This window comes from Daphnia pulicaria, chromosome 9 (genome assembly GCF_021234035.1).
Source record: "Daphnia pulicaria isolate SC F1-1A chromosome 9, SC_F0-13Bv2, whole genome shotgun sequence".
Classification (NCBI taxonomy): domain Eukaryota; kingdom Metazoa; phylum Arthropoda; class Branchiopoda; order Diplostraca; family Daphniidae; genus Daphnia; species Daphnia pulicaria.
The window spans coordinates 3,024,880-3,048,840 of NC_060921.1; the positions used below are offsets into that span (position 1 = coordinate 3,024,880).

At 40.5% G+C, this 23,961-nt stretch overlaps 4 protein-coding genes across 5 annotated transcripts; 3 read left to right on the forward strand and 1 right to left on the reverse strand.

Annotated features, from left to right (window-relative positions):
- Positions 1 to 1,205: 1,205 nt before the first annotated feature.
- LOC124312901 (neprilysin-4-like) lies at positions 1,206 to 5,341 on the forward strand. 2 transcript variants are annotated; one of them, XM_046777456.1, is made up of 16 exons: positions 1,206 to 1,628; positions 2,136 to 2,227; positions 2,319 to 2,483; positions 2,553 to 2,636; positions 2,700 to 3,103; positions 3,159 to 3,278; positions 3,347 to 3,488; positions 3,554 to 3,671; positions 3,746 to 3,842; positions 3,914 to 4,090; positions 4,158 to 4,264; positions 4,336 to 4,394; positions 4,465 to 4,516; positions 4,585 to 4,652; positions 4,712 to 4,839; positions 4,933 to 5,341. In XM_046777456.1, exons 1-16 carry the CDS (start codon positions 1,528 to 1,530, stop codon positions 5,269 to 5,271), a joined length of 2,253 nt encoding a protein of 750 aa, XP_046633412.1. In that variant the 5' UTR covers positions 1,206 to 1,527; the 3' UTR covers positions 5,272 to 5,341. The 2 variants fall into 2 exon arrangements, with proteins under 2 accessions (XP_046633412.1, XP_046633413.1); XM_046777457.1 differs by lacking the exon at positions 1,206 to 1,628 and adding an exon at positions 1,937 to 2,047.
- Positions 5,342 to 5,492: 151 nt separating this feature from the next.
- LOC124313786 (neprilysin-1-like) lies at positions 5,493 to 9,308 on the forward strand. Its single transcript, XM_046778596.1, has 15 exons — positions 5,493 to 6,215; positions 6,334 to 6,498; positions 6,567 to 6,650; positions 6,718 to 7,121; positions 7,189 to 7,302; positions 7,375 to 7,516; positions 7,584 to 7,701; positions 7,766 to 7,862; positions 7,933 to 8,109; positions 8,180 to 8,286; positions 8,355 to 8,413; positions 8,480 to 8,531; positions 8,595 to 8,662; positions 8,724 to 8,851; positions 8,921 to 9,308. The coding sequence occupies exons 1-15, from the start codon at positions 6,059 to 6,061 to the stop codon at positions 9,257 to 9,259; spliced, it is 2,211 nt and encodes a 736-aa protein (XP_046634552.1). The 5' UTR covers positions 5,493 to 6,058; the 3' UTR covers positions 9,260 to 9,308.
- Positions 9,309 to 9,453: 145 nt separating this feature from the next.
- Positions 9,454 to 13,425, forward strand: LOC124312912 (neprilysin-4-like). Its single transcript, XM_046777472.1, has 16 exons — positions 9,454 to 10,190; positions 10,259 to 10,353; positions 10,431 to 10,595; positions 10,664 to 10,747; positions 10,821 to 11,227; positions 11,287 to 11,400; positions 11,502 to 11,643; positions 11,704 to 11,821; positions 11,886 to 11,982; positions 12,053 to 12,229; positions 12,301 to 12,407; positions 12,477 to 12,535; positions 12,593 to 12,644; positions 12,710 to 12,777; positions 12,838 to 12,965; positions 13,037 to 13,425. Exons 1-16 carry the CDS (start codon positions 10,180 to 10,182, stop codon positions 13,373 to 13,375), a joined length of 2,163 nt encoding a protein of 720 aa, XP_046633428.1. The 5' UTR covers positions 9,454 to 10,179; the 3' UTR covers positions 13,376 to 13,425.
- Positions 13,426 to 15,270: 1,845 nt separating this feature from the next.
- LOC124313055 (uncharacterized protein DDB_G0271670-like) lies at positions 15,271 to 22,272 on the reverse strand. The gene is made up of 2 exons (XM_046777747.1): positions 21,823 to 22,272; positions 15,271 to 19,133 (listed from the first exon to the last, which is right to left on the reverse strand). The coding sequence occupies exons 1-2, from the start codon at positions 22,019 to 22,021 to the stop codon at positions 17,881 to 17,883; spliced, it is 1,452 nt and encodes a 483-aa protein (XP_046633703.1). The 5' UTR covers positions 22,022 to 22,272; the 3' UTR covers positions 15,271 to 17,880.
- Positions 22,273 to 23,961: the final 1,689 nt, after the last annotated feature.

Below are 23,961 nucleotides of genomic sequence, written 5' to 3' on the forward strand. Positions count from 1 at the left end.
GACGAGTAGTACACCTATTCCTGCTGCCCCTCTTACCTCTCAAACATATATTGTTCGTTTCAAAAGCCTCCCCCCTTTTGCTTGGCGGTTCTTAATCGTACACAGCATACAGAGCAATAATAATGGGTCTATGAACTGTTCAGTTTCTTTTGTGATCTATAGTAAAAAGGTTCGAACCTCAATATCCCCAAATAATTGAAGCAAACCCTTACCCCGAATAATGGCCGAGTTTGACGTGGGAAATCGTCGTCATCCGCCAGCGGGAAAGGTTTCCGAACGTTATGACGCAATCAATCAAACGTTGTTAATTAAAATAAATACGATTTGTTGAAAGCCTCCGAGGAGAGCCCCGAGTCCACTTCCTGGTAGCCCAACAATTGATGCGTGGGCCGTACAAACGAATAGCGCGTTATAACAGTAGAAAAAATGATCAATTTGAAATCAATTGAACGATTAACAAATAATTAGCCGACAAGTGAATGGACTGGTGTATGACGTAACGTTCATGGGAGAATCACCTTGAGTGCCCGTGCAGAATTACCCACTTAACCGTGTGCCAGCATCATCCCAGACGTTCACATTACTGTAATTGTTTGAATGAAGGTGAAGATGCAATCTCAAAACCTTGACTGGAATCAGGACTTCTTCTCGAAAATGGATAATGAAGAAGTTGATTCATTTGCAATTGTCTGAGCCTGTTTTGTTATACAAGTTTCTAAACTGGTGTCGTATGGGACTGTCAGAACGATTCCTTCCTCTCACTTAGCCTCGTTTCTGATTGGTCTTCATGCACAAAATCGTTATCCAACATGACTAAACACTAAAGGACCATTTCAGCTCGTTTACATTTTGAGATGCGAGGTCGTGCATCACATTTCTGATCCCACATTTACACGAAATATAAAACATGGAAGCTGCGAGTCACGATTCACTCTCATTCCATTCGAAAAAAATCAAAAAAATCTCCTATTAAGGAAAATCAAAAGTCTGTCACCCAAAAACCGGTCAGGGATAAGTGAATCATCGTTATTGCTTGCAACACACATCCGGTGTTGTTTCATTTTATAATTTTTAAATGATGCAGCAAAGCGACTCTTATATATACTCGAGAGCTTTCATAAAACAATTCGACGGAACAGCAAACACCCGAGGGTCACACGGTCTTCATTCGTGTACGCTAATGACCTTGTTAAATGTCGTGAACCGTCGTGATTCGTGAGTGTTGGCAAAACACCGGCGAATAGCATATATGTTGTATATTAGCCCGTGCCATCGTGTACTACTTGTAAGTTATAATAACGGACTCTTCAACTCCGCCAAGGTCTGTCAGAACTAATTTTGTGTTTTTTGTTTGGTTTAATTCGGTTATTCGTTCAAACGGGAGTTTAGAAAAAAAAAAAAATAAAAGTGTTGATGAGGAAATCGAAGCCCAGAAAAAACCACAAAAGTCACCGTTCTCGGTGAACTCTCGACTATATACTAGCTGTCACTTAGTCAAAAAAACGGAATAGTACTTCAGTCGTGGAAATGATGTGGACAACAATGCCCGACAATGGAGTGATGCATCAAAACTTTCTATACTCATTCAAGTACTGCACGCGTCGGGAATATTTCTGTTTGCCTGTACGGTGAGTCAACCTTGAATCGTGTTCAATAGCGGTGACGTCTGTTTATTGACGGATGAACACGCCATGCATTGTTATTATTATTTTGTATTGGACGGCAGTTGTTCTCGATTAAAGCCATCCGATTGTTATCCATCCCCTCCTGTTTGTACCGGATGAGCTCTCGGACGATTCAATATAGCTACGCAGGTGGAATTGGAAATGACCGGCGTTTAGATTTTTTTATTGTCGATGGTTTCCCCCCCCCCAAAAAAAAAAAAAGAAAAAAAAAATGTTTGTTTGATGCATCCGAGATTGATGTTATTATTCAAAATGTCACTTATATAAGCTATACACTACTGACTGTTGAACGGAAAGCGTTAGTGGTCTGTTGGACCCTCAACTCAAAACAAGTCTCCGGGAGTTCAAATGGCATCAAACAAGTGAGCGACAAAATCTTAAAAAAAGGCGCATATTCATTTCGAGATTATTCCCAACCATCTTCTTTTTTTGTTCCTCCGGTTAATTCAGGTACGGACTACATTTCTACTTGGCTGTCGGGTTGGTGATACTTGAATCATTCACTCACGGATCGCCCATCTCTGTGGATGTCAACACGGCAGGTAAACGCGCAATTTGTATTCAAAGCAGTTTTTTGAACTTTTCTCTTTTTACTAAGAAAAGTGTTTTGCAATTTAAAAAAAAACAATGTAGCGGCGATACAACTGGCGGAAGCCATGGATCCAACTGCCAATCCCTGCGTAGACTTTTTCCAGTACGCTTGCGGAGGCTGGATCAAAAACAATCCGATCCCAGCATCGAAATCGGGCTGGTCTCAGTTTGCAATTATGTATCAAAAGCTGACTCGAGAACTAAGAGGTGAGACTTTAAAAAACATTTGTGCCAATCACAACAGTTTAACATTATTTAAATGTGACACGAATGCAGAGATTTTGCAAGGAAAAAATTCGCCAAATGATCCTGTTCCGTTGATACTGGCTCGGGGGATGTATGCCGACTGCATGAACATCAGTAGGAAGACATCGAAATATTAAATTGAAAATGGTTACGTAATTGTTATTCAATTCTATCCAGATGCCATCGAGACTCTAGGACTGACGCCTTTAGTGGATTACCTGGGAAAATTCGGCGGTTGGCCAATGACGTTAAAACACTGGGACGAATCGAAATTCGACTGGAAAAATACCACCGCGTCGGCTCTGACTACTTTCAACTTGCACATACTAATGAGTGTTTTCAATGATTTGGATAGCAACAATACCGACGCGAGTTCAATCTACGTGGACCAAGATTCTCTCTATTTGCCGCGCTCAGTTCTCGTCAATCCTGCGGATAATCCACAAATAACGACAGCTTACACAACGTTGATAGTCGAATCTGCCAAAGCCGTTAGGAGCTGGCTAAAAAGTGACGTCACCGACGCCCAGATCAAAGCGGACGCTGACGCTGTTTTAAAATTCGAGTCACAATTGGCGATGGTATTCGGACAAATGTTCGGTTCGCTTTCCCGTACTGATTTTCAATTCCCGACAGATCACAGTTCCAGATGAGAAACGCCATAATTTCACCCGGATTTACAATCCAATGTCGCTAGTGGAACTTCAAAAATGGACGGACAGTGTGCCCACCGGTAAATCTAATTCCAAAGCCAAGGTAAACATGTCCCATTTAATTAAATTTTAAACAATAAATTTTACATGACACCTGATTTTTGGGATTAGATTAATTGGCAGGAGTATCTCAACAAAATCTATTCCGTAGTGGATATCGCCATTCCGGCCACGGAACGAGTTATCGTAGTCGAAACAAATTATTTGAAGCAGTTCGTTCACCTTCTAGATCAAACTCCGCCTAGAGTGCTCGGTATACATGCCCCTGATATTTATTTATTTTTAAAAAGTGTGCGCTAATTTCGTTTCAATTTGCAGCTAATTACGTCCACTGGCGGATTGTCGATGCTTTGGCAACGTACACCAACCAGCAAATGTCTGACCTACAATTTGCTTTTGCCAAAGTTTACGAAGGAGTTTCGCAACCCCCTCCGAGGTTATCAGACAAATTAATTTTGCAAAAAACACACATGACCTAATTAGCATATTATATTACATACCGTTGGGCAGATCGTTTAAGTGCGTGAATGTAGTCAACGACCTGCTGGGGTTCGCACTCGCCTCAGTTTACGTGGAAAAAGTGATGGACGACGCAGCCGTTGATGAGGTGATTCTGGTCAATCTGATTCATCTTTGATTCTTTGATTGCATTTAAGTATCAACGAAAATAATTACCAGGTTAAAGAAATGGTTACCAATTTGAAAAGGGCGTTCAAATCAATGGTTATCGAGGACGCATGGATGGACACGGAGACTAAATTAACTGCCAACGAAAAGGTCGACGCCATGATTGAATTTGTTGGCTATCCGCAGTGGATCAAAAATAAGACGGCCCTAGAAGAATACTACGATGGAGTATAATTCAGTCACAAAACATTTGGTCGATAAACCAAAAAATGAATTAAACCATTTTTGACAATAGATTATGAACAGCTCGACTGGTTTCCATTTCAACAACATTCAACAAGTCAATGCCTACCTAAGCCAGAATGATTTATCAGTTTTGCGCGACAACGTTGGCCGCACCGAGTAAAGTCGTTTCCCAATTGCAGATTATTTGCATTGTCAGAAATTGAATTTGATCTGAACTACATATTTAGATGGAGCGACAAACCCACCACCGTTAACGCTTTCTACTCTGGACTTGTCAACTCGATAAGTATGGCGATCAAAGTGAATTTTGAAATGATGGGCGAATCAAATAGAAACCCGATGTGATGCTTTTGCAGGTTTCCCAGCTGCCGTTCTACAGCCTCCATATTTTACCAAGGGGATCTCTCCGTAAGTTATTTATGATTTCGTCAATAAATAATTTTGAAAGAGATTCGCTAAATCGTGACAAACAATAGGGCCATCAATTACGGGGCTATGGGCAGCATGATCGGCCACGAAATCACTCACGGATTCGACGATCAAGGTGAAAATTTGAGATATTTCAAAATGTAAGCTCGAATAAATCTTGTCACGGAAATGCAGGTCGACAGAGCGATAAGAACGGCAACACGGTTCAATGGTGGACGGAGAAAACGCTGGAAAAGTATCAAGAGCGAGCCAAATGTTTTATTGATCAATACTCCAACTACGTCGTCCTCAACGGAACCAGAGTAAACAAAAACGATTTAAAATTTTTAAACGTTTCCTTTCTTTCTTTCTTTCTTTAAAAAAAAAAAAAATTTAATTCGTTTGAAAAATGTCAGTTGAACGGAGTGAATACCCAAAGCGAGAATATTGCGGATAACGGCGGAGTCAGAGAAGCTTTCAGGGCTTACCGCTACTATGTGGCGGCTCACGGAGGCGTTGATTCCAGTAAATTTCAAAACTTGACACCCGAACAAGTTTTCTTTCTGGCCTACGCCAACAGCTTCTGCGGGACTAATACTCCCGAAGAGTTGGGAAACCTCGTCGAATCGGATCCGCACAGTCCGCATCGCTTCCGCGTCATCGGAACGCTGTCGAATAATGAAGACTTTGTACGCGAATTCAAATGTGGCGCCGGCACTCCAATGAATCGATTAAACAAATGTGTTCTTTGGTAACGTTTACGCACTTGCACGACAGATATTGAAAGAATAAAAAAAGCTCTAATCACAACGCTAAACTTGCAACTGAAAATTCTGTAGCAAAGTGACGCAATATTTGTTTAACACCCAGAGGTCGACGTAATAGACAAACATCCGTGAGTGGCTATAACATTGACCATTTTCAAGGATTTTCGAGGATGAGTCTGATCGGGATTAGGCTCATATTTAAAAAAAAAAAATAATTTTCATAAGTATATCATTAAAGGCTGATGTGTTTATCGGCGGTATTGTTTTGATTACGTATTTTTTTGACGTTTCGGATGCTAATGTAAACAAACAATTCAATTAATATTGGGCTCAGCATCGAGGAAACTATCAAACCTTTTCCCTTGAATTCAAGTCTTAGTTATACAAAGGAGGGGTGTTGATATAAGTGACAGCCAATGACGTCATATATTGAATCAAGTGCCTATATACTAGGATGACGTGCATTATAGAGTAAGTTGTCATCGCTGATCGTGTGACGGTGACGATTCAATTGAATAACACAAAGAGATACGCCTGTCTCCGATTGTCTTCCAATTTCTGCCTGACGCCCACTAATTCTTCAGAGTTGGAAACGAGAAATGACAAGCGTTTCTGAGGTTATTTGTCAAGGGCTGATTTGAACTGAAAACAGATTGATGCTGTCCTTCAAAATGTCAACATTGATATAAATGCTAGACTGTTCCTTGACTGATGAGCATTAGTGGTCAGTCGACAGCAGAGATTGTCAGTGGCATCCTCAACAGTTCCGACAGAAATGGCAAACAAATTCACAGATTCATTTTTAACTTGGCGAAATCAAACGGCGAGCAAGTGCAAACTTGTCATTTGGACAATCACGTCTTTCATGTTTTTAACATTGTCTGATGGTCGGCCGACATTTGACGGTATCCTTTTGGATGTCGACACAAAAGGTAAAATACAACACCGTCAAAACGTTCGCATGTTGGATAGGCTTTACGTTTCTGTAATCACATTACTATTGATATCATTTACTTAACATGTTTCGTCTGATATTTCAAACAAAATCAGCCGCGTTACAGCTGGCGGAAGCCATGGATCCGACAGCGAATCCCTGCGAAGACTTTTTCCAGTATGCGTGCGGAGGTTGGATTAAAGACAATCCAATTCCGACATCGGAATCCGGCTGGTCGCAGTTCGACATCACGAATAAAAATTTGCTGCATATTTTAGAAGGTAAAATTATGTCGCAGGTCATTTTCAATTTGAATATTTAATTTAAAACAAATGTTATAACAACGAAGGAATTTTACAAGAACCCAAATCGAAAGCAGATTCTATTCCTATGAAGTTGGCACGAGAGATGTTCGCCGATTGTATGGACACTGGTTTGTTTTTAAAAATTACTAGATTGAAAAATTGTACTAGTTCTAACGTTAACGCATTTGATATAAGCTGCTATCGAGACAGTTGGACTGAAACCCTTGACAGACTACCTGTCGTTATTTGGCGGCTGGCCGATGACATTAGATCATTGGGACGAGTCAAATTTCGATTGGAAAAAAGCTTCCGCATCAGCTTTCACTACTTTTAACTTGCCATTACTAGTCGACTTCTTTAACGATTTGGACAGCAACAATACTCAAAGAACTGTCATTTATGTCGACCAGGAGTCGCTCTTTTTACCGCGTTCAATTCTGGTTGACTTAAACGAGAGTCCAGTTATTGCAACGGCATACATTGAACTGATGATTGAGTCTGCCAAAACTGCCCGAGATTGGCTTCGTAACGACGTTAGTGACACCGAAATCGAAGGTCAAGCTCATGAAGTATTAAAATTCGAATCACAGTTGGCCATGGTAAAAATAAATATCAGAAATGTCCATTTCTTATTGTTTTTAACGATTCATTGTAAATTCCATACAGATCACGGTTCCAGGTGAGAATCGCCGAAATAGCACACGAATGTACAATCCAATGTCATTGGCGGAACTTCAAAATTGGACAAACAAAGTCAACACAACAAGTTCTCTAGCAAAGGTATCAATCAAATCCCGATTTAATGGGATTGATATTCAAATTTCTTTTCTTTAAATATTTTTATTTCTAAAGATTAATTGGCTGGAATACCTCAACGACATTTATTCGGTGGCCAACATTACCATTCCAGAGACGGAGCAACTGATTGTAGTCGAAACGGATTATTTGAAGCACCTCATCCAACTTCTCGATAACACGCCGACACGAGTGCTCGGTATTACACGTTTTTGGTTGCTTGGTCGATCAAAAGTTCGCTCTTATTAAACCATTGACATTCACAGCTAATTACATCCACTGGCGAATAGTCAGTAATTTAGCCGCGTACACTAATCAACGGATGGCTGATTTACAATTTGAATTCGCAAAAATTACTGAAGGTGTTATGAAATCAACTTCGAGGTTTATAAGCTAAAATATTTAAAAACATTCAATAAGCCTGAGTAATGTTATTGGTTGAAAAAAGGTCAAGTAAATGCGTCGATGTCATAAACGATCTCATGGGTTACGCCCTCGGTTCAGTTTACGTGCAAAATGTTTTTGATGATGAATCCGTTGAAGAGGTTATTTTCTTAATCTAATAAGAATTAATGTCTGGTACCGTTTAAATATAAAACTGATTGAATTTTACAGATTAAAACCATGATCGCAAATTTGAAAACGGCTTTTAAATCTCTTGTCAGCGACGCAACGTGGATGGATTCGGACACAAAATCAATAGCCAAAGACAAAGTCGACGCCATGATCGAATTTGTCGGCTACCCGCCATGGATAAAGAATAAAAAATCCCTTGAAGATTATTATAACGGGGTAAAAACATACAACGTTATGCGTCGCATGATCGATTGTATAATAATGTTCAACCAATAAATCGATATAGCTTTCGAGAACCTCGACTGGTTGCCATTTCTGTAACGTTCAACTAGTTTCGGCCTACGTCAACAAAATTGAACTTGCATCTCTACGCAACAAACCTGACCGGAACCGGTAAAAATCGACTATCACAAACTGTTACTTCAATATTAAATTCTAATTAATTTTATCAAAATGTGTAGGTGGAAAGAGAAACCCACGATTGTCAACGCTTTCTATTCGGTCACCATCAACTCTATTAGTAAGTTGAATTATGTAATTGAGTAATCAACACGTCACTTTCTCTAATCATGAACTTTACTTGCAGCTTTTCCGGCTGGAATTCTACAAGCTCCTAATTTCACAAAGGGACGATCAGCGTAAGCTTTTCTTAAAAGGTCTACTATTTTTTTAAATAATACTCAAAAATTAATCTGAATCAGGGCAATAAATTACGGCGCTTTGGGTAGTATGATTGGTCATGAAATCACTCATGGATTTGATGATCAAGGTAAACCTCTATCAATTTTGAATTAAGTAGCACAACATAATTCAATATTAATGTGAAAAAGGTCGGCAGAGCGATAAAAATGGCAACACGGTTCAGTGGTGGACGGAGAAAACGCTGGAAAAGTATCAAGTGAGAGCCAAATGCTTCATTGATCAATACTCGAATTACACCGTCCTCAATGGAACCAGAGTAACTTTTTGATATCAAAATGTAAACATTTAGTTTCAGAATCTAATTTGAATTTCTTGGAAATTCAAGTTAAATGGAATCAACACCCAGGGCGAAAATATTGCGGATAATGGAGGAGTCAGAGAAGCTTTCAGGGCTTACCGCTACTATGTGGCAGCAAACGGAGGCAGCGATTCCAGTAAATTTGAAAATCTGACTTCCGAACAAGTTTTCTTTCTGGCGTATGCCAATAGTTTCTGTGGAGTCAATACTCCCGAAGAGTTAGGCAACCTCGTGGAAACGGATCCTCACAGTCCGCATCGCTTCCGCGTCATCGGAACGCTGTCAAATAATGAAGACTTTGTACGCGAATTCAAATGTGGCGCCGGCACGCCAATGAATCGATTAAATAAATGTGTTCTTTGGTAAATTCGGTGTTGAATGATTGGATAGATTAAAGGATTGTTTTCTTTAGTAATCCCAGTAATGTAAACTATTTTTTTTTTAATTATTGAAAAATACTTCCACTGAAACGTTCAACCGCAACAAAGTGGTCAAGGCAAAAACCGAACCTTCTGGCGAATTTCTTGTGAAATCCAATGGCGGTCACCTGACGCACGAGATATTCGTGTATAATATACTAACGACAATTTTGTAATATTCAGTCTCGATCTGGATCGAGAACGCGTGATGCATTATAACGATATAACACACGAAGGACTCTCATCAGTGTGCATTGTGGTGTTTTTAGGCTACGCCGTTCGTAGGCTAAGCTAAAAAATCAGGTGAACAAATATTGAATCAGGGCATGCCAGATACAAGGGTCATTCCAGTTTTTCCGTGTCATTTTCATGCCCTATGGACTCGCCTAAATTATTCAAAACCAAATTCTCAAGTGTTTGTCAAAAGATTGGATTTGGAAATAATCAGCAACTCCATATAAAAACAGGTGGGGCAAAAGGTTGTGTCGACCTTGAATGAAATAGAATAGGTGACAGCCGGCGACGTCTCTGCATTTTTTTTTGTACTGGCATGACTTGCATCGGAGTTAAGTTATTGCCCCCCCAAATCAGAGAAGAATTATTAGTGAACAACCAATTGCATACAATCAATCCTGGTACCGTCTCCGATTGTCGTCCAGTTTCTACCAGACTCACGCTGATTCTATGCATCTGGAATTCGAAATGACGGACCATTTTCTCAACATTTTCAACGCGTGTGTGTTCAACACGAAAGCAAAACTATAAAAGCTCAGACTTCGGACTTGAAAAGTACGAGCGTTAGTAGTCAGTGGGTGGCAGAGATAATCATTGGTACCTCACAACACTCTCCGAGCAAATTCTTAAAAAATGGCCAACAAGTATTGTTACAATTTAGAGAAAAGTGAAAGGATGATCATTAATTTTTTGTTTTTCAAATTGAAATTAGATTGGCACTTTTGCACATTGTTATTGCGTCTTTTGTTCTCGAATCATTCATATGCCATGGTCTACCTGCGTACTCCCAAGATGCCGACATGACAGGTACAATCAAATTCGAGTTAAAAAAGAGTTTTTTTTTTTAAGATTTTACTGGCTGAAATTTGAATTGATAACAACAGCCACGAATGAGCTTCTCGAAGCCATGGATACGACAGTTGATCCGTGTCAAGACTTTTTCCAGTACGCTTGCGGGGGCTGGATCAAAAAGAATCCAATCCCAGCGTCGAAATCGAGCTGGTCTCAATTTGACATGATGAATAGAAAATTAGTGAACATTTTACAAGGTGAACTGGGAAACACTGATTTCGAATTTCAACCTTTTGTTACCGAAATTTCTACTTTAAAAATGTAGATATTTTGACGCAGACAAACGTAGACACAGACCCGATTCCATTAAAGTTTTCGCGAGAGATGTACAATGATTGTATGAACACAGGTTTGTAAAAACTAAAAAGCAAAAAATTTGCAAAATTTTACTGATTTCCTAATGGAAACGCATTTGATATTAGCTGCTATAGAGAAAATTGGGCTGAAACCCTTGACCGACTACCTGTCGTTATTTGGCGGCTGGCCGATGACATTGGATCATTGGGACGGGTCAACTTTCAATTGGAAAAAAGCATCCGCATCAGCTTTCACTACTTACAACTTGGCATTACTGATCGACTTTTACAACAATTTAGACAACCAAAATACCCAGAGAAATATCATTTACGTCGACCAGGAGTCGCTCAACATTTTACCGCGTTCAGTTCTAGTCGATTTAGAGGACCAACCCGATATTGCAACGGCATACATTGAACTGATGATTGAATCTGCTAAAACCGTCCGAGATTGGCATCGTACCAACGTTAGCGATGCCGAAATCGAAGCCCAAGCTCATGCCGTTTTACAATTCGAATCACAATTGGCCATGGTAAAATTAATCAATGCTCTTCAACAAGTATTTTTGAATTGATTATCAATTCCTGACAGATTATAGTTCCTGAGGAGAATCGTCGAAATAGCACACGAATGTACAATCCAATGTCTTTGGCTGAGCTTCAAAATTGGACAGATAAAGGCAACACCACGAGTTCTCAAGCAAAGGTACACCATATCTAAATATTAACAAGCAAATTGATCAAGCAGACACATCAAGATTTCACGGAATTGACGTTAAACTCCTAATTCATTTGTATGTGTAAAAGATTAACTGGTTGGAATACCTCAACGACATTTATTCGGTGGCTAACATCACCATTCCGGAGACGGAGCAACTGATTGTAGTCGAAACGGATTATTTGAAGCAGCTCATCCAACTTCTCGATAAAACACCTACACGAGTACTCGGTACACGTTTTTGGTTGGTTGTCAAAAAGTTTACGCATATCTAATCATTTACACTCACAGCTAATTACATCCACTGGCGGATAGTCAATAATTTAGCAACATACACCAATCAACGGATGGCTGATTTACAATTTGAATTCGAAAAAGTAAATGAAGGAATTTTGATATCCACTTCCAGGTTTGTAAACTCAAAAAAATTACGTCATTCAGTTAGCCTGAGTAATGTTTTTGGTTGGAAAAAGGTCAAGTAAATGCGTCGACGTCATAAACGATCTCATGGGTTACGCCCTCGGTTCAGTTTACGTGCAAAATGTTTTTGATGATGAATCCGTTGAAGAGGTTATTTTCTTAATCTAATAAGAATCAATGTCTGGGACCGTTTATATATTGAACTGATTGAATTTTACAGATTAAAACCATGATCGCAAATTTGAAAACGGCTTTTAAATCTCTTGTCAGCGACGCAACGTGGATGGATTCGGACACAAAATCAATAGCCAAAGACAAAGTCGACGCCATGATCGAATTTGTCGGCTACCCACCATGGATAAAGAATAAAAAATCCCTTGAAAATTATTATAACGGGGTAAAACATACGGCGCATGCTCAACTGTTCGTATAATAATAACAACAAATAAAAACGAAATCTATTTATAGATTCCAATAACATCGACTGGTTGCCATTTCTGCAACGTTCAACAAGTCTACGCATCGGTCAACAAAAATGAACTTGCATCTCTTCGCAGCAAACCTGATCGCAATGAGTAAAGATCTTGAATTTCAAATTTTTTAAAAATATGTAATGTTCATTGATTTGAACAAAAAATATTTAGATGGGATGAAGAGCCGACAGTTGTTAACGCTTTTTACGCTAGCACCACCAACTCCATTAGTAAGTTGATTGATGTCATTGCCTAATGAAAACATGCCTAATAAAATTTACTTGAAGCTTTTCCAGCTGCGATTCTACAAGCTCCTAATTTCGCAAAGGGACGATCAGCGTAAGTCAAAATCCTAGTACTTAGGATACAAAAATTAAAATGCTTTAAATAAATATTTTAAACAGAGCAATAAATTACGGTGCTATGGGTAGCATGATTGGTCATGAAATCACTCATGGATTTGATGATCAAGGTAAATAGCCATCAACTTTAAAAAGAATAGCCCACGCTCATTCGATATTGATTTGAAAAGGTCGGCAGAGCGATAAAAACGGCAATACGGTTCAGTGGTGGACGGAGACAACGCTGGAAAAATATCAAGTGCGATCCAAATGCTTCATAGATCAATACTCCAACTACACGGTCCTCAATGGAACCAGAGTAACTTCTTGATATTCAAATTTAAACATTTAGCCTCAATAAATCTAATTTGCCTTTCGTGGAAATTCAAGTTAAACGGAATCAACACCCAGGGCGAGAATATTGCGGATAACGGAGGAGTCAGAGAAGCTTTCAGGGCTTACCGCTACTATGTGGCAGCAAACGGAGGCAGCGATCCCAGTCAATTCCAGAATATGACTCCCGAACAAGTTTTCTTCTTGGCCTATGCCAACAGCTTCTGTGGAGTTAACACTCCCGAAGGGCTGAGCAACATGGTGGAAACGGATCCTCACAGTCCGCATCGCTTCCGCGTCATAGGAACGCTGTCAAATAATGAAGACTTTGTCCGCGAATTCAAATGTGGCGCCGGCACTCCAATGAATCGTCTAAATAAATGTATTCTTTGGTAAATTCACTGTTGAATAATTGAAAAAGAATAAATTACTGTTTTTACCAACCACTGCTAAATTGTTGGCCATCAACTTTTTTTTTGTCTGACAATAGCTCAATTATAATGTGCCCTAGTTCCAGATTCCATTGAATGAATTTCTTAATGTTTTTAACAAATCCACTAGGAAATGTCAATCAAATGCCTTGAGTTTTGATTGCAGGTCATAATGTGGAAACTGTGTCCCATTGGAGAACTAAAATAGAATGAAAGTAGGTTAGGAATCTAAAATATGTGACACCAATAATCTCTGGCCCTCATCAACAGTTTACCTTGAAAAACAGCATTGCAGATTTATGGAAGGAACGAGGTATTATTATGAAGATGAATGCAGTTTTCCAATAAAATACCTCCCAACCATCACAGTCTTCATTGGAATCAGCAAGCATGGTGAAACACGATTGGCCTCATTCTGCATCAAGATTTTCAAATTGGTGACAGCATGGTGTGTGTTCTCCCCACCACTTTATGAGTTCACGCAAATAAACAGGCAGCTGCTGGCTGCTCACATCTCCCCAACCACGAAACACCATTTGCCTGTGTGTGTGTGTGTGTGCAAGGAAGTAGAAAATGCTCACGTTCCAACGGGACAAGTGTGTTTCGAAACGTGTCGATGATTTCCTAAAAATACATGCAAAATATATACCTGTTTTATCCGACCGAGAGAGATTTCACAAACTGATAAGTCAACGTGCACAAGTTCTAACAGGATTAGTCAAATGAGCAAAAAGAATGACGTCAAAATATAAAACAAAAGAAAACAAGAATTCCTCTACCACTTACCTGCTTGCTATCCTAGGAAACAGGTAGAAAGAAAATCCCCCAAGAGAAATAAAAGGGAAACGGATCGATTTCCTTTTCCCCCAGAGGTATAATTCCTCTTTTTCCACTTGATTACCTCCGCATGAGAGACAAGGCCGTGCACAAAACCCTTGGGTTGTTGACAACTAGCGCGGGAACTTGAGAGCCAAAAGAAAAGAAACTTTTTCGTCAAGTCAAGTTTTCGTCTGCTTTTGACAGGCGGGTTGCCAGATCAAATCAAATAATCTCTCCACAGATCTTTTTTTTGTTATCTTAAAAAAAAAATAAATTCAACAAAATTCAAAAAAGAAATCTAATAAATAAAAAGAAAAAAGGAAAGCTATATATTCATTATTGTTATTTCTTAAAAAAATGAATTTTACAACATCATTGATTCTTTTCACAATAACACAACAACAAGAGTCAGTCAAGTCTTTCAGTTGGTCAGTGGTTGACCGGAACGTTTCAATTATGCTGGTTACTTTCTAGATATATATACTACGTAATAATATATCCCTTTTGTGTGTTGACATAAAAGGCAGCGAGGAGGGTCATTAAGGAGCCAACAAGCCACCGAGTGTGTGTGTGTGTGTGTGTGCGATATGATCAATAATCATGCACACATTGAATGCCGATCTGCTCTCACAGACTTCTCCTTTTCTCTATACATGTGAGCTGTGTGCTGTGTGTCGACACACACACACACAATTCCGGATCGATAAGTCGTGCCCTCTATGAATCGGTTCCGCATCGTCCCACCCACCGCCCGGTTTTCTATCTACTTCTCCCAAACCTTTTATTTCTTCTCCTGGAAACGACGACGACGTTCCCCCCCTTTTCATCAGGAGCCCTCGCACACAAAACATGGAAAGGGATATATCTTTCAATGGCCGACAATCACAAGTAATCACATTGACAAGAGGGCCGGGGGCTGTAAACGACGACATCGTCAAAGGATATATATATATACATATGCAGCAGCACGAAAGTAGGAGGGAGGAGGAAAGATCAAAGACAAAGTCAGGAGCCCAGGAGTCGGTGAAATTCCACATCAGCTGGAGATAGAAAAATATTTCTAGCTTTTTTTTTTTTTTTTAAATATAGAGAGAAGAGAAGCTCGCAGAATGTGCATATATGATTCCCCTACCGAACACAGAATTTTTGATCTCCTTTGAAGTTTTTTCTTTTTCTCTTTTTCTTTCTGCGCGATGGATCAAATACTTTCGTGCGGATGTAGTACCGGAGCGCCACCCATACATGGGGGCAACCTATCTAGTCGTTTCTCTCTCTTCCCCCACATGTATATATCCGTATCGATTAGCCGTTGGGGGCTGGCCACCACCACCACCACTCGATAGAGTAAAGAAAAGAGACACAAATTCTACACCCGATGTTTTTGGTGGTGGTGGGGGGAAAAATAAATCGTCGACCCGAGAAATACGAACGCGTGACGACGATCCTCAAGACTCTCCTCTTACTATTTATAAACACTCCCGCGCACAGTTGTGTGTGTGTGTGTGTGTGTTCAAGGCATTTTGAATTTTATTTTATTTTCTCTCTCTCAGTTCCCCCCCCTCTCTCCTTTTGGATTTGTTTTGGCTTGTGACGTCACAGGAAGACAAGAATGAAAAAAAAAGAAACTCCCGCGGGAGAATGATTTAAAATACCAGCCGTTACGGCATACACACAACTTCCGTTATATATGCACACAGCGGCTGTTACCACTTCAAAAACTTTTTTTTTTCCGTTGGTTCAAAAAACGCGCCATTTTGGTTTTTTCTTTTTTCATTTATTTAAGTCGTGTGTGTCGTCGTGTGTTCATTAGTTTTTTTCCCCCTCTCTAGGAAAAAAAGGAGTAGTATAGAGGGTACGATATCAAAAGAAGATTAGCCGTTCCACTTTTACGCAAGACACACGAACGAACGCAATGGAGGTCACAACCGGGAACTTATCCGGCCGAGACTGAACAATTTTTTTTTTTTTTCATTTTCCTTTTTTAAAATAAAAACACACAAAAATGTACCGTTGGTCGTCTGTCGGTTTCAAACAAACAGCAACAACAACAACATATCGACCTACATTTTGGCCAATATATAATCACATCAAGAAAAAAAGTCTCATCAAGTCTTATTTTTTTTTTATAGTAGATATATTTTTATATATTTGGTAATATACGCAGCAAAGAAGAGAGAGAGAAAAACAGTATACACAAACTCAGCTGATGATTACACACACACACGCAAGGACGAGAAACAAAATTGAGGGGGTGGGGTAATTCTTTTTTTTTTTTTTTATTATTTATTTATTTTTTCTTTAATTTTCGTATCTACCCAGAAGGAATTAAAACAAAAGAAACAAACGATAATTCATCCCAACCCGCGTGTAATAATAACAAATAGAAATACACAATGTGTCAATTGTGAGAGGGTGGTAGTGGAAATTGGGCGAAACTTTCACGCCAATTTACGACGGTCGAACCTTTTTTTCTTCTTATTTCCTTTCCTCCTCTTTCCACTCCCCCCTCCGGTGAAACAATTTATTTTATTTTTTATTTTTATTTTATTTTTTAAAGAAAATGGCGATTTTTTTTTTGTGTACGTGTGCACGTGGAATTGTTCCGTGACGAACGGTGCGATAAACTCCCGAAATCAATAAACATATTTTTAAAAAAAATTCAGGACATTTTTTTTTTCTAATTCAAAAAAATTTTGTGTTTCAGAAAAATTAGGCGGGAACTTTTGAAAAAAAAAAGTGACTTTTGCTATACAGGTCGTTGTTGTTGGTTTTTTCTCTCTCTCATCAATTTAGAATTATTACATTTCCCCTTTGATTGATTCTATAGGATCGTGCGGTTGGAATATTTTAGAGTGAGTCGATAAGAAGAGACGAAAAAGAAATTTCAAACGAAAGAGGAAAACAGAAAAAAAAAAGAATTTGAATTGGGTCAAGAGTGCGGCGGCGCTATTTAATGTACAATGGCTTAGAAAATGGTCACAGAATCGATTTGTCTCTTTTCTATTCACGTGTGATGAGAGAGAAAATTTAAATTTAAATTTTTTTTTTGTAATTTTCATTTAAAGAGAGATTATTAGAATAATAACGTATGTGTGTGTGTGTGTTATATTTACAAGGATAGAAGATAAACACATCCAATCAATGGAGAGAAATGGCCGGAATTCCGAGCTAGTCATTAAAAAACAAAAATGATGGCACAGTGTGCGCGGATTCCGGAATTCCGACGTTAAGAACTGGCATTTTTGTTTCTACACACATTCCGGATCTTGTTTTTGTTGTTTTTTTAACGATGGATGGCACACACACATACACACCTTCCACCAGAAAAAGTGCGAATGATCTTCTTCTTCTCCCCCCCCTCACTTACTTTCCTTCCTCCCCCCCCCCCTCTTCGAACGTAAAATGAATGGGGTAGGGCCAGAGAGAAGGGGGAAACCGGAATCAATAACCGGAAGAATGGAAAGAAGAGGAGGGGGAGAATAGAGAGTAAAGAGAGAGAAAGGACACGGGTATCATATGATGATGGCGGTCAATAAAGACACTCAACGGCGATTTTACAGAGTGAAAAAATTTTTTTTTTCATTCCGGGCGGATGAAAAAAAAATTCCGGGCGGATGAAAAAAAAAATTTTTTTTTTGTAAGATTTTGTCTTTACGATTCTAATGAAGTGATGAGTGAATGGAAGACGACCGACTGAAGTTCTCCAAAGAGCGAAGACTGGCCGCACGAGTAGGTGGACTGCTGGGCGGCAGCGGCGGCGGCGGCTGCGGCTGCGGCTGACGACGAGGAAGAGTTGGATCCGTTGATGAGGGAGAGTCCGGAAGTCAAACACGAAGTATATCCGGTGAGAATGGGCGAATTATTTTGATTAGATGAAGAAGAAGAACTCGTTGCGGTGGTGGATGATGATGACGTTGTCGTCGTCAGTGACGGTAAAGAGTTACACGGACGTAAAGCGGGTCGGTTCCGCCCACTGACGTCACTTCCGGCAGTGCTGTTGCTGCTGATCTTTGGCCTCTTGACGCACTGCCACGCTTCGGCGGCCTCTTCCTCGTCCTCGAGCGACGAGATCATGCGCGGCGTGGGCGGCAGATACAAATCGCCAAAATTCAATCCGCCGCACGACGAGTCCAGCGATGAAGACAACGATCCGGCGGCGGCCAGCGAGGCAGCCAAATCGTCTGCCGTGACGTCAGACGACGTCCGCCGCCGCTTGATGGATCCGGCCGGCCCCCGTGATTGGCTTCCACCGTTTTCCACCATCGACAAATCTCCGCCGGCCATCGACGATCCGGAATTCAACAGCGGCAACTCGTCGCAGCTCAGCAGCGACCGCATCGTCTGCAATTCCGCCTGATGGTTGTTGTTATCTTCTTCCGACGACAACGACGACAGTCTCACGGCCGGATGTTGTTGGTGGAGTCGACTGCTGCAGTCGTTCTCGGCCGACGAAATGACGTGGTTGTTGGTCTGTCCGCCGCCGGATTTCTCGTCTCTAGCGTCGCGCTGCAACCGCCTCAACGTGTTGTTGAGCAAGACGGACCGTCTGAGACACGATTCCGCATCGTCGATCCGCCTCAATTTGGCCAGCGACAATTTCAGGACGCGTTTGCGCTCGTCCCGCAGCCTCAAGCGCGGACTCCACAGCTGAAATGTGGCGCTGCGTCGGCTGCTGTTGGACGCCGAGCCCAGCCGGCGGCAGTAGGACGATGAACTCAATCCGCTGCTGCTGCTGCTGCTGTTGCAAGTACTACTATTGCTGCTGCTGGTAATAGTTGTACTAGTGTTACAACTACTGTTGTTGCCTGGTGTTGATGATGATCCGCTTCCGGCTAATCCGCTCATGGATGACGACCGGCTGTTACTGTTCCGACACCAACTAGACGACAAATCCGTTTTCGATCCTTTTGAAAAAGAAAAAGAAAAGAAAAGAGCCAAACGTTAATAATCGATAGTTAAACAGAAAAGCCATTTTCTTTTCTTTTCTCGTTCGACAAACACGTCACGTCGAGTCAATCATATGTGTACGTCTCCCCCCCTGGTAGTCTAGAGACGCATTCCGGATGCGTCAGAGACGATGGAGGGACCCCACGAGATTATTCTGGAAACTGGGGAAAAAATATACGTCACTAGACTTGTTCGGTTTTTTAAAAAAAAAAGACAAACGGAAGTTGTGGTGATGATTCCGTGTGTGTGTCACAGACATTTCAGGAGGGGTCGACCAAATAAAAAGGTTTCAAGTTTGTTCTCTGTTGTCGCGAGTGTTACGTTACACGGCGGATGACTTCGACGGATGGGAAAGAAAAAAAAATGATCAAACGATTTTGTTTTTGACGTCTGTCAATTAAGTGAAAGACGGGAAACGTGATTTTTTTTTGTCGTCTATAGTCTGCGGCCCTGGTCAAACCCGATCATTCCGGGAGAGAAATAATAAATAATAATAAGACCGTGAGATTTGTTGGAGGGGGGATACACGCGCGCCCATCTGCAAAAGAAGCGACTTGTTATTCATTTTGTTGTTGTTTTTTGAAAAAGAAAAAGAAGAAAACCCAAAAGAGGTCGTTGACGCTAACTTCTTCTTCTTCTTCTTGTTGCCACTTCCGGCTGACCGTGACGGGCGGCCGGCTCACGGTTTTTCAACCTTTTTCTCCTTCGACTCCTCCCACTCTTGAAAAAATCTTATTTTTACGTCAAATCATTTTATTTGAAATTTAATATGCAAATTTCTCGTCAACATCAAATTTCTTTTTGAAAAAAAAAAGAAATTCGAGTTGATTTTTCTGACAAGATGCTAAATTGTTTTTTGGGTTTTTCTCGGTTGATTGACCTTGGAACTCTTCAAATCTCTTCTTATTTTTTTTTTTTTTGGTCGTTCGTCCATCGGGACTCACGCCCCCTTTTTTTCTCTCTCTCTCTCTATACACACGGCGTCTCAACAGCCATGTAATGTCTTTAGGGAAAGAAGAAAAAAAGAGAGAAACAGATAAGGTTGCATGATTCCAAACGCCCTCGGGCTACTGGATCGGGAGATTTTCTCTACACACAACACAAAGACACAAAAGGTAAAACACGTCTCTCTCTCTACCTTCACACACACACACAACAGAGTGAGGGATATCGTGGGGTAATTGACCTTGGTTCTTTTTTTTTTGTTTAACAGACGAGCAGCGGTTGGTACTCAACCCGACAATAAGTTGTCCACCATTTTTGTTTACGCTTGAACTAGCCAATGAACTTTTTACTGATATAACGAGGTGGTGACTGAAATGAAATTATAATATTTTCGGTAGAATAGGGGGGGGGGGGGCTTATTTAGTCCTAGATTCCACCCCACACACGAAGTCAAGGAGAGAGAGGGGGGTGTCGGCACAGCGCCAGGTGTCATCATCACAACGCCAGGTGCAAAAATTTTTTTTCTTTTTAAGGTAAAAAACTGGAAGACACGAACGAAACCAGGACGATCTCTCTCTCTTCTTATTATTATTTTCTGGCTTGATAACAAAAATATTATTATTATTATTATTATCGGATGATCTAGTTGTTGCATGGAACTCGAAATTCAAGTCTTGAGGCTACAGATTTTATTTCATTTGATTTGACGATTGATTTTAGATATTTTTGATTCGCCATTTTGAAAAAATAAATTAAATTAAAAAATGTGTAAACTTTCACCCAGACTCCCGCCGACAACGTAGCGGTATATCAGGTTCGACGGGTTTCGGCAACATCATTTTTTTCCCTTCGCCTTTTAAAGAAGAAACCACCAGCGAAGAGGAGAACCGCAAATTAAAAACATCTGCGTGCGTCTGCTGTGCCGTTGGTAGTGTAGCGTGTGTTACTTATTTTGGTTTTTTATTTTCCCGTTTTTTTTCACGAATTTTTTTTTTTATTGGAGAAACTTGTGGGAGAATTTCGGTGGAACTTGTTTTTTTTTAAATCAACAAAGCGGCCTCAATCAGTTATAGCATTCACATCTTTATCACGTAGCGGTCGCCATTTTGTGATCTGCCCATTTCCTCAAAACCTTGACGTGCACCCCCCACTTTCCCGCAAATGGCGAATTTTCTTGCAACGGCCGTGATCATCGTCTGCGAAAAAGAAAAAAAAATTGGCTCGACCTTGACCTCGATGTGCGATTTTGTATCCGACCTTAAAAGAAACAAAATTTGTGTCACCTGAATTGAATTCGAAAAAAAATGGCCGGTGTGTGAGCGCGTCAAGTGACGTCACTGCTACACACACACACACACGTGATTGCCTTCATAAGGCAAGGTCGCCACCTATCGACCACGCAAAACCACCACCAACAAGCGACTTGGTTTCACCCAAGTTTGGTTGTGTTTCATTTTTAGTTGGCCACGGCCCCCGCCAGAGCGACTGGTGGAGAAGGGGGCACCCTACTTTCCCTCGGCCCTTCTCCTTCTCTCCTTCCGTTTGTTATATTTCACTTGAAACATTTCTTCTTCTTCTTCTTCGTCAACGCCATTTTCTCTCTCTCAAAGTGGGCCAAGACGTGACAAAACAACCGACAGAAAAAAAGGGAAATCGAAATTTGTTTGAGGGGGGTTTTTTAATTTAAAAAAAAAAACTGACCTGCAATTGCTCCTATTCCGTCGTTGCTGTGATGATCTTTTGGGTTGAGGGAGACCATCAGGAGCGGGTCGGGATGGTCAAAGTCCGTCACTGTGTGGCCGCCAGACCCCCAACTTCCCGCCACTCCACCACCACCACTGCATTCGAAATCCATCAGATTTTCTTCGAATCCGCACGGCATTGCGACTGATAAAGGCATTGGCGACTTGATTTAATCAACTGTCTAATTATCTTTTCTTTTGACAATCAAAAAGATAAAAGTAACAAAAAAAACAATTTCTGAGTTCACGACACGCGATTCACGTTGGGTTCAAACTTATTTTGGGGGTTTCTGTTTAATAAACGAAACAGATGACGAAAAAACAAAAGACAATCGGTTGCGCAGAGAATGAAAAAAACAAATTTTGGGCGAAATTTTGAGATGCGACTGATCTGGCCGAAGGAGGCGGACTGACTGACTGACGTGCAATAGAGTAGAGACCGCAGTGTCTATAGGACTTGTCTACGTGTGTGTGAGCAGCGCCACCACTACACCACCGTTAAACAACAGAGCTCTCCTTTCTTTTCTTTCTTATTTTTTCCAATGTGTGTTTCACTCGTTGAAAAAATGAACTCTTATCTCTTTTGATTATTATTTCGACACACTATTTTTCCGGTGAGATATTAAATTAATCACAAAATGGCTAACTAAACATCTTGTCAAATGAGAGCCCCGAGGGCTTCACCGGGCATCTGGTCACCTCATTTGGAAATTATGTGTCTCTTTTTTTTTTAATTCCGTGTGTGTGTGTGTGTAATGGCGTCCGATCACGACGTTTTCAAATCAGATTTTCAATATTGTACTAAGGATTCACAAAAACAAGTCTGGACGTTATTCACAATTGATTGACATGGTCGGTGAATCCAATTATCCGAATGTTTCTGTTTTTTATCTTTTTTAATGGCCGACCAGATCTTTTGACGGTTGATTTTTCTGCAAAAATTCAATCTTTTTATCTGAAACGAATTTTTTCATTTCCTAGTTGTGGAAGGGGGAAAAATAAAAGATGGAAGAAGAAGAAGGACTGATGGCTGTCATCATTGTTGCTGCGCGGCGGCCTTGCCCCCTCTCTCTCTCTCTCTCATTTTACACGTACACACACACACAGACACACACACACACCCAAAACTTGTTTTCTATCTCTTCAACTCTTGTGTACACACTTTCCATCGGGTTTTGATTTTCGCCTTGAGACACAAATCGTCCCTTTTTCTTCTTTAGAAAGGAAGACCAGCAAAATTCTCTGTCTCTCTCTGCTCCCCTCACTAAATATTTTGTTGGAAAATTAAAAAATTTCTTTTGGTGTGTATCCGGAAGTCTTTAGAATCTTTTGGGAGAATATAAGAATGTTGGACAAGTTCGAATGCTCAATTTCTCGACTCCCGTTCGCCTTGTCCCTATTTTTACGTTTGGGTGAAAACAGTTTCTTCCGCCGTTGCCTTTTTTCTCTTTTCTTTTCTCTCTATCTCTGTCGACTTGTAGTAACCGAAGAAAAAAGCCAAAGTCTAAACAAATTTTTCATTGAATCAGCTGTTGAACGCCGGGCGAAAGTTTCCGGTCGTTATTAATAACGGTGCCCGGCTTCCACACACACCAAGCTGGCTCACACACACACACTTACGGGAGGTTTCATCCATTAAAAAAAAACAGCTAATGAAATAAGAATTTGCGAAATATTTCAAATGAGCATTGTTCGTGTCTGGTCACGATTGAAAACTCATTTGTCGAAAAGTCGAGAAATTAATCCTGAAAGCATTAAAGGAGCGATTGAAACGGACGGGGGTCACAAGCCACGAAAAAAGGGATGAGTTCGTATATATAGTCGTATCGAATCCAAAGTCCGTCCTTTTCTTATGTATGAGAAGGTCACGTAGACCGTCAGCTCCCCCCCAGCTTCACTCCTCCTCTTTGTGTGTGTGTGTATGTGATTAGCCCAGGGCATCTCCCCCCTCAACTGTGCTCTCCCGGTGAGGAGTTTTTTTTCGAAGGAGAGAGACTGTCATGTTATACACTCTCTTTTCTCAACCGACACACACGATGGTTCTAGTTCCCCTCTCTTATATTTTTTTCTCTTTTGTCCTGCTGCTCAAAATACTTTG

Bases quoted from the DNA above. Each gene is read 5' to 3' on its own strand.
- LOC124313055 (XM_046777747.1), bottom strand. From the start codon at position 22,021: ATGCCTTTATCAGTCGCAATGCCGTGCGGATTCGAAGAAAATCTGATG. The intron at 19,134-21,822 runs GTCAGTTTTTTT...CTTTTTCAAAAG, and splicing joins CGGAATAGGAGCAATTGCAG to GATCGAAAACGGATTTGTCG.
- LOC124312912 (XM_046777472.1), top strand. The intron at 11,228-11,286 runs GTAAAATTAATC...AATTCCTGACAG, and splicing joins TCGAATCACAATTGGCCATG to ATTATAGTTCCTGAGGAGAA. The intron at 12,230-12,300 runs GTAAAACATACG...ATCTATTTATAG, and splicing joins TTGAAAATTATTATAACGGG to ATTCCAATAACATCGACTGG.
- LOC124312901 (XM_046777456.1), top strand. From the start codon at position 1,528: ATGATGTGGACAACAATGCCCGACAATGGAGTGATGCATCAAAACTTT. The intron at 4,091-4,157 runs GTATAATTCAGT...TTTTGACAATAG, and splicing joins TAGAAGAATACTACGATGGA to ATTATGAACAGCTCGACTGG. The intron at 4,395-4,464 runs GTATGGCGATCA...ATGCTTTTGCAG, and splicing joins TGGACTTGTCAACTCGATAA to GTTTCCCAGCTGCCGTTCTA.
- LOC124313786 (XM_046778596.1), top strand. From the start codon at position 6,059: ATGGCAAACAAATTCACAGATTCATTTTTAACTTGGCGAAATCAAACG. The intron at 7,303-7,374 runs GTATCAATCAAA...TTATTTCTAAAG, and splicing joins CAACAAGTTCTCTAGCAAAG to ATTAATTGGCTGGAATACCT. The intron at 7,702-7,765 runs GTTTATAAGCTA...GGTTGAAAAAAG, and splicing joins GTTATGAAATCAACTTCGAG to GTCAAGTAAATGCGTCGATG.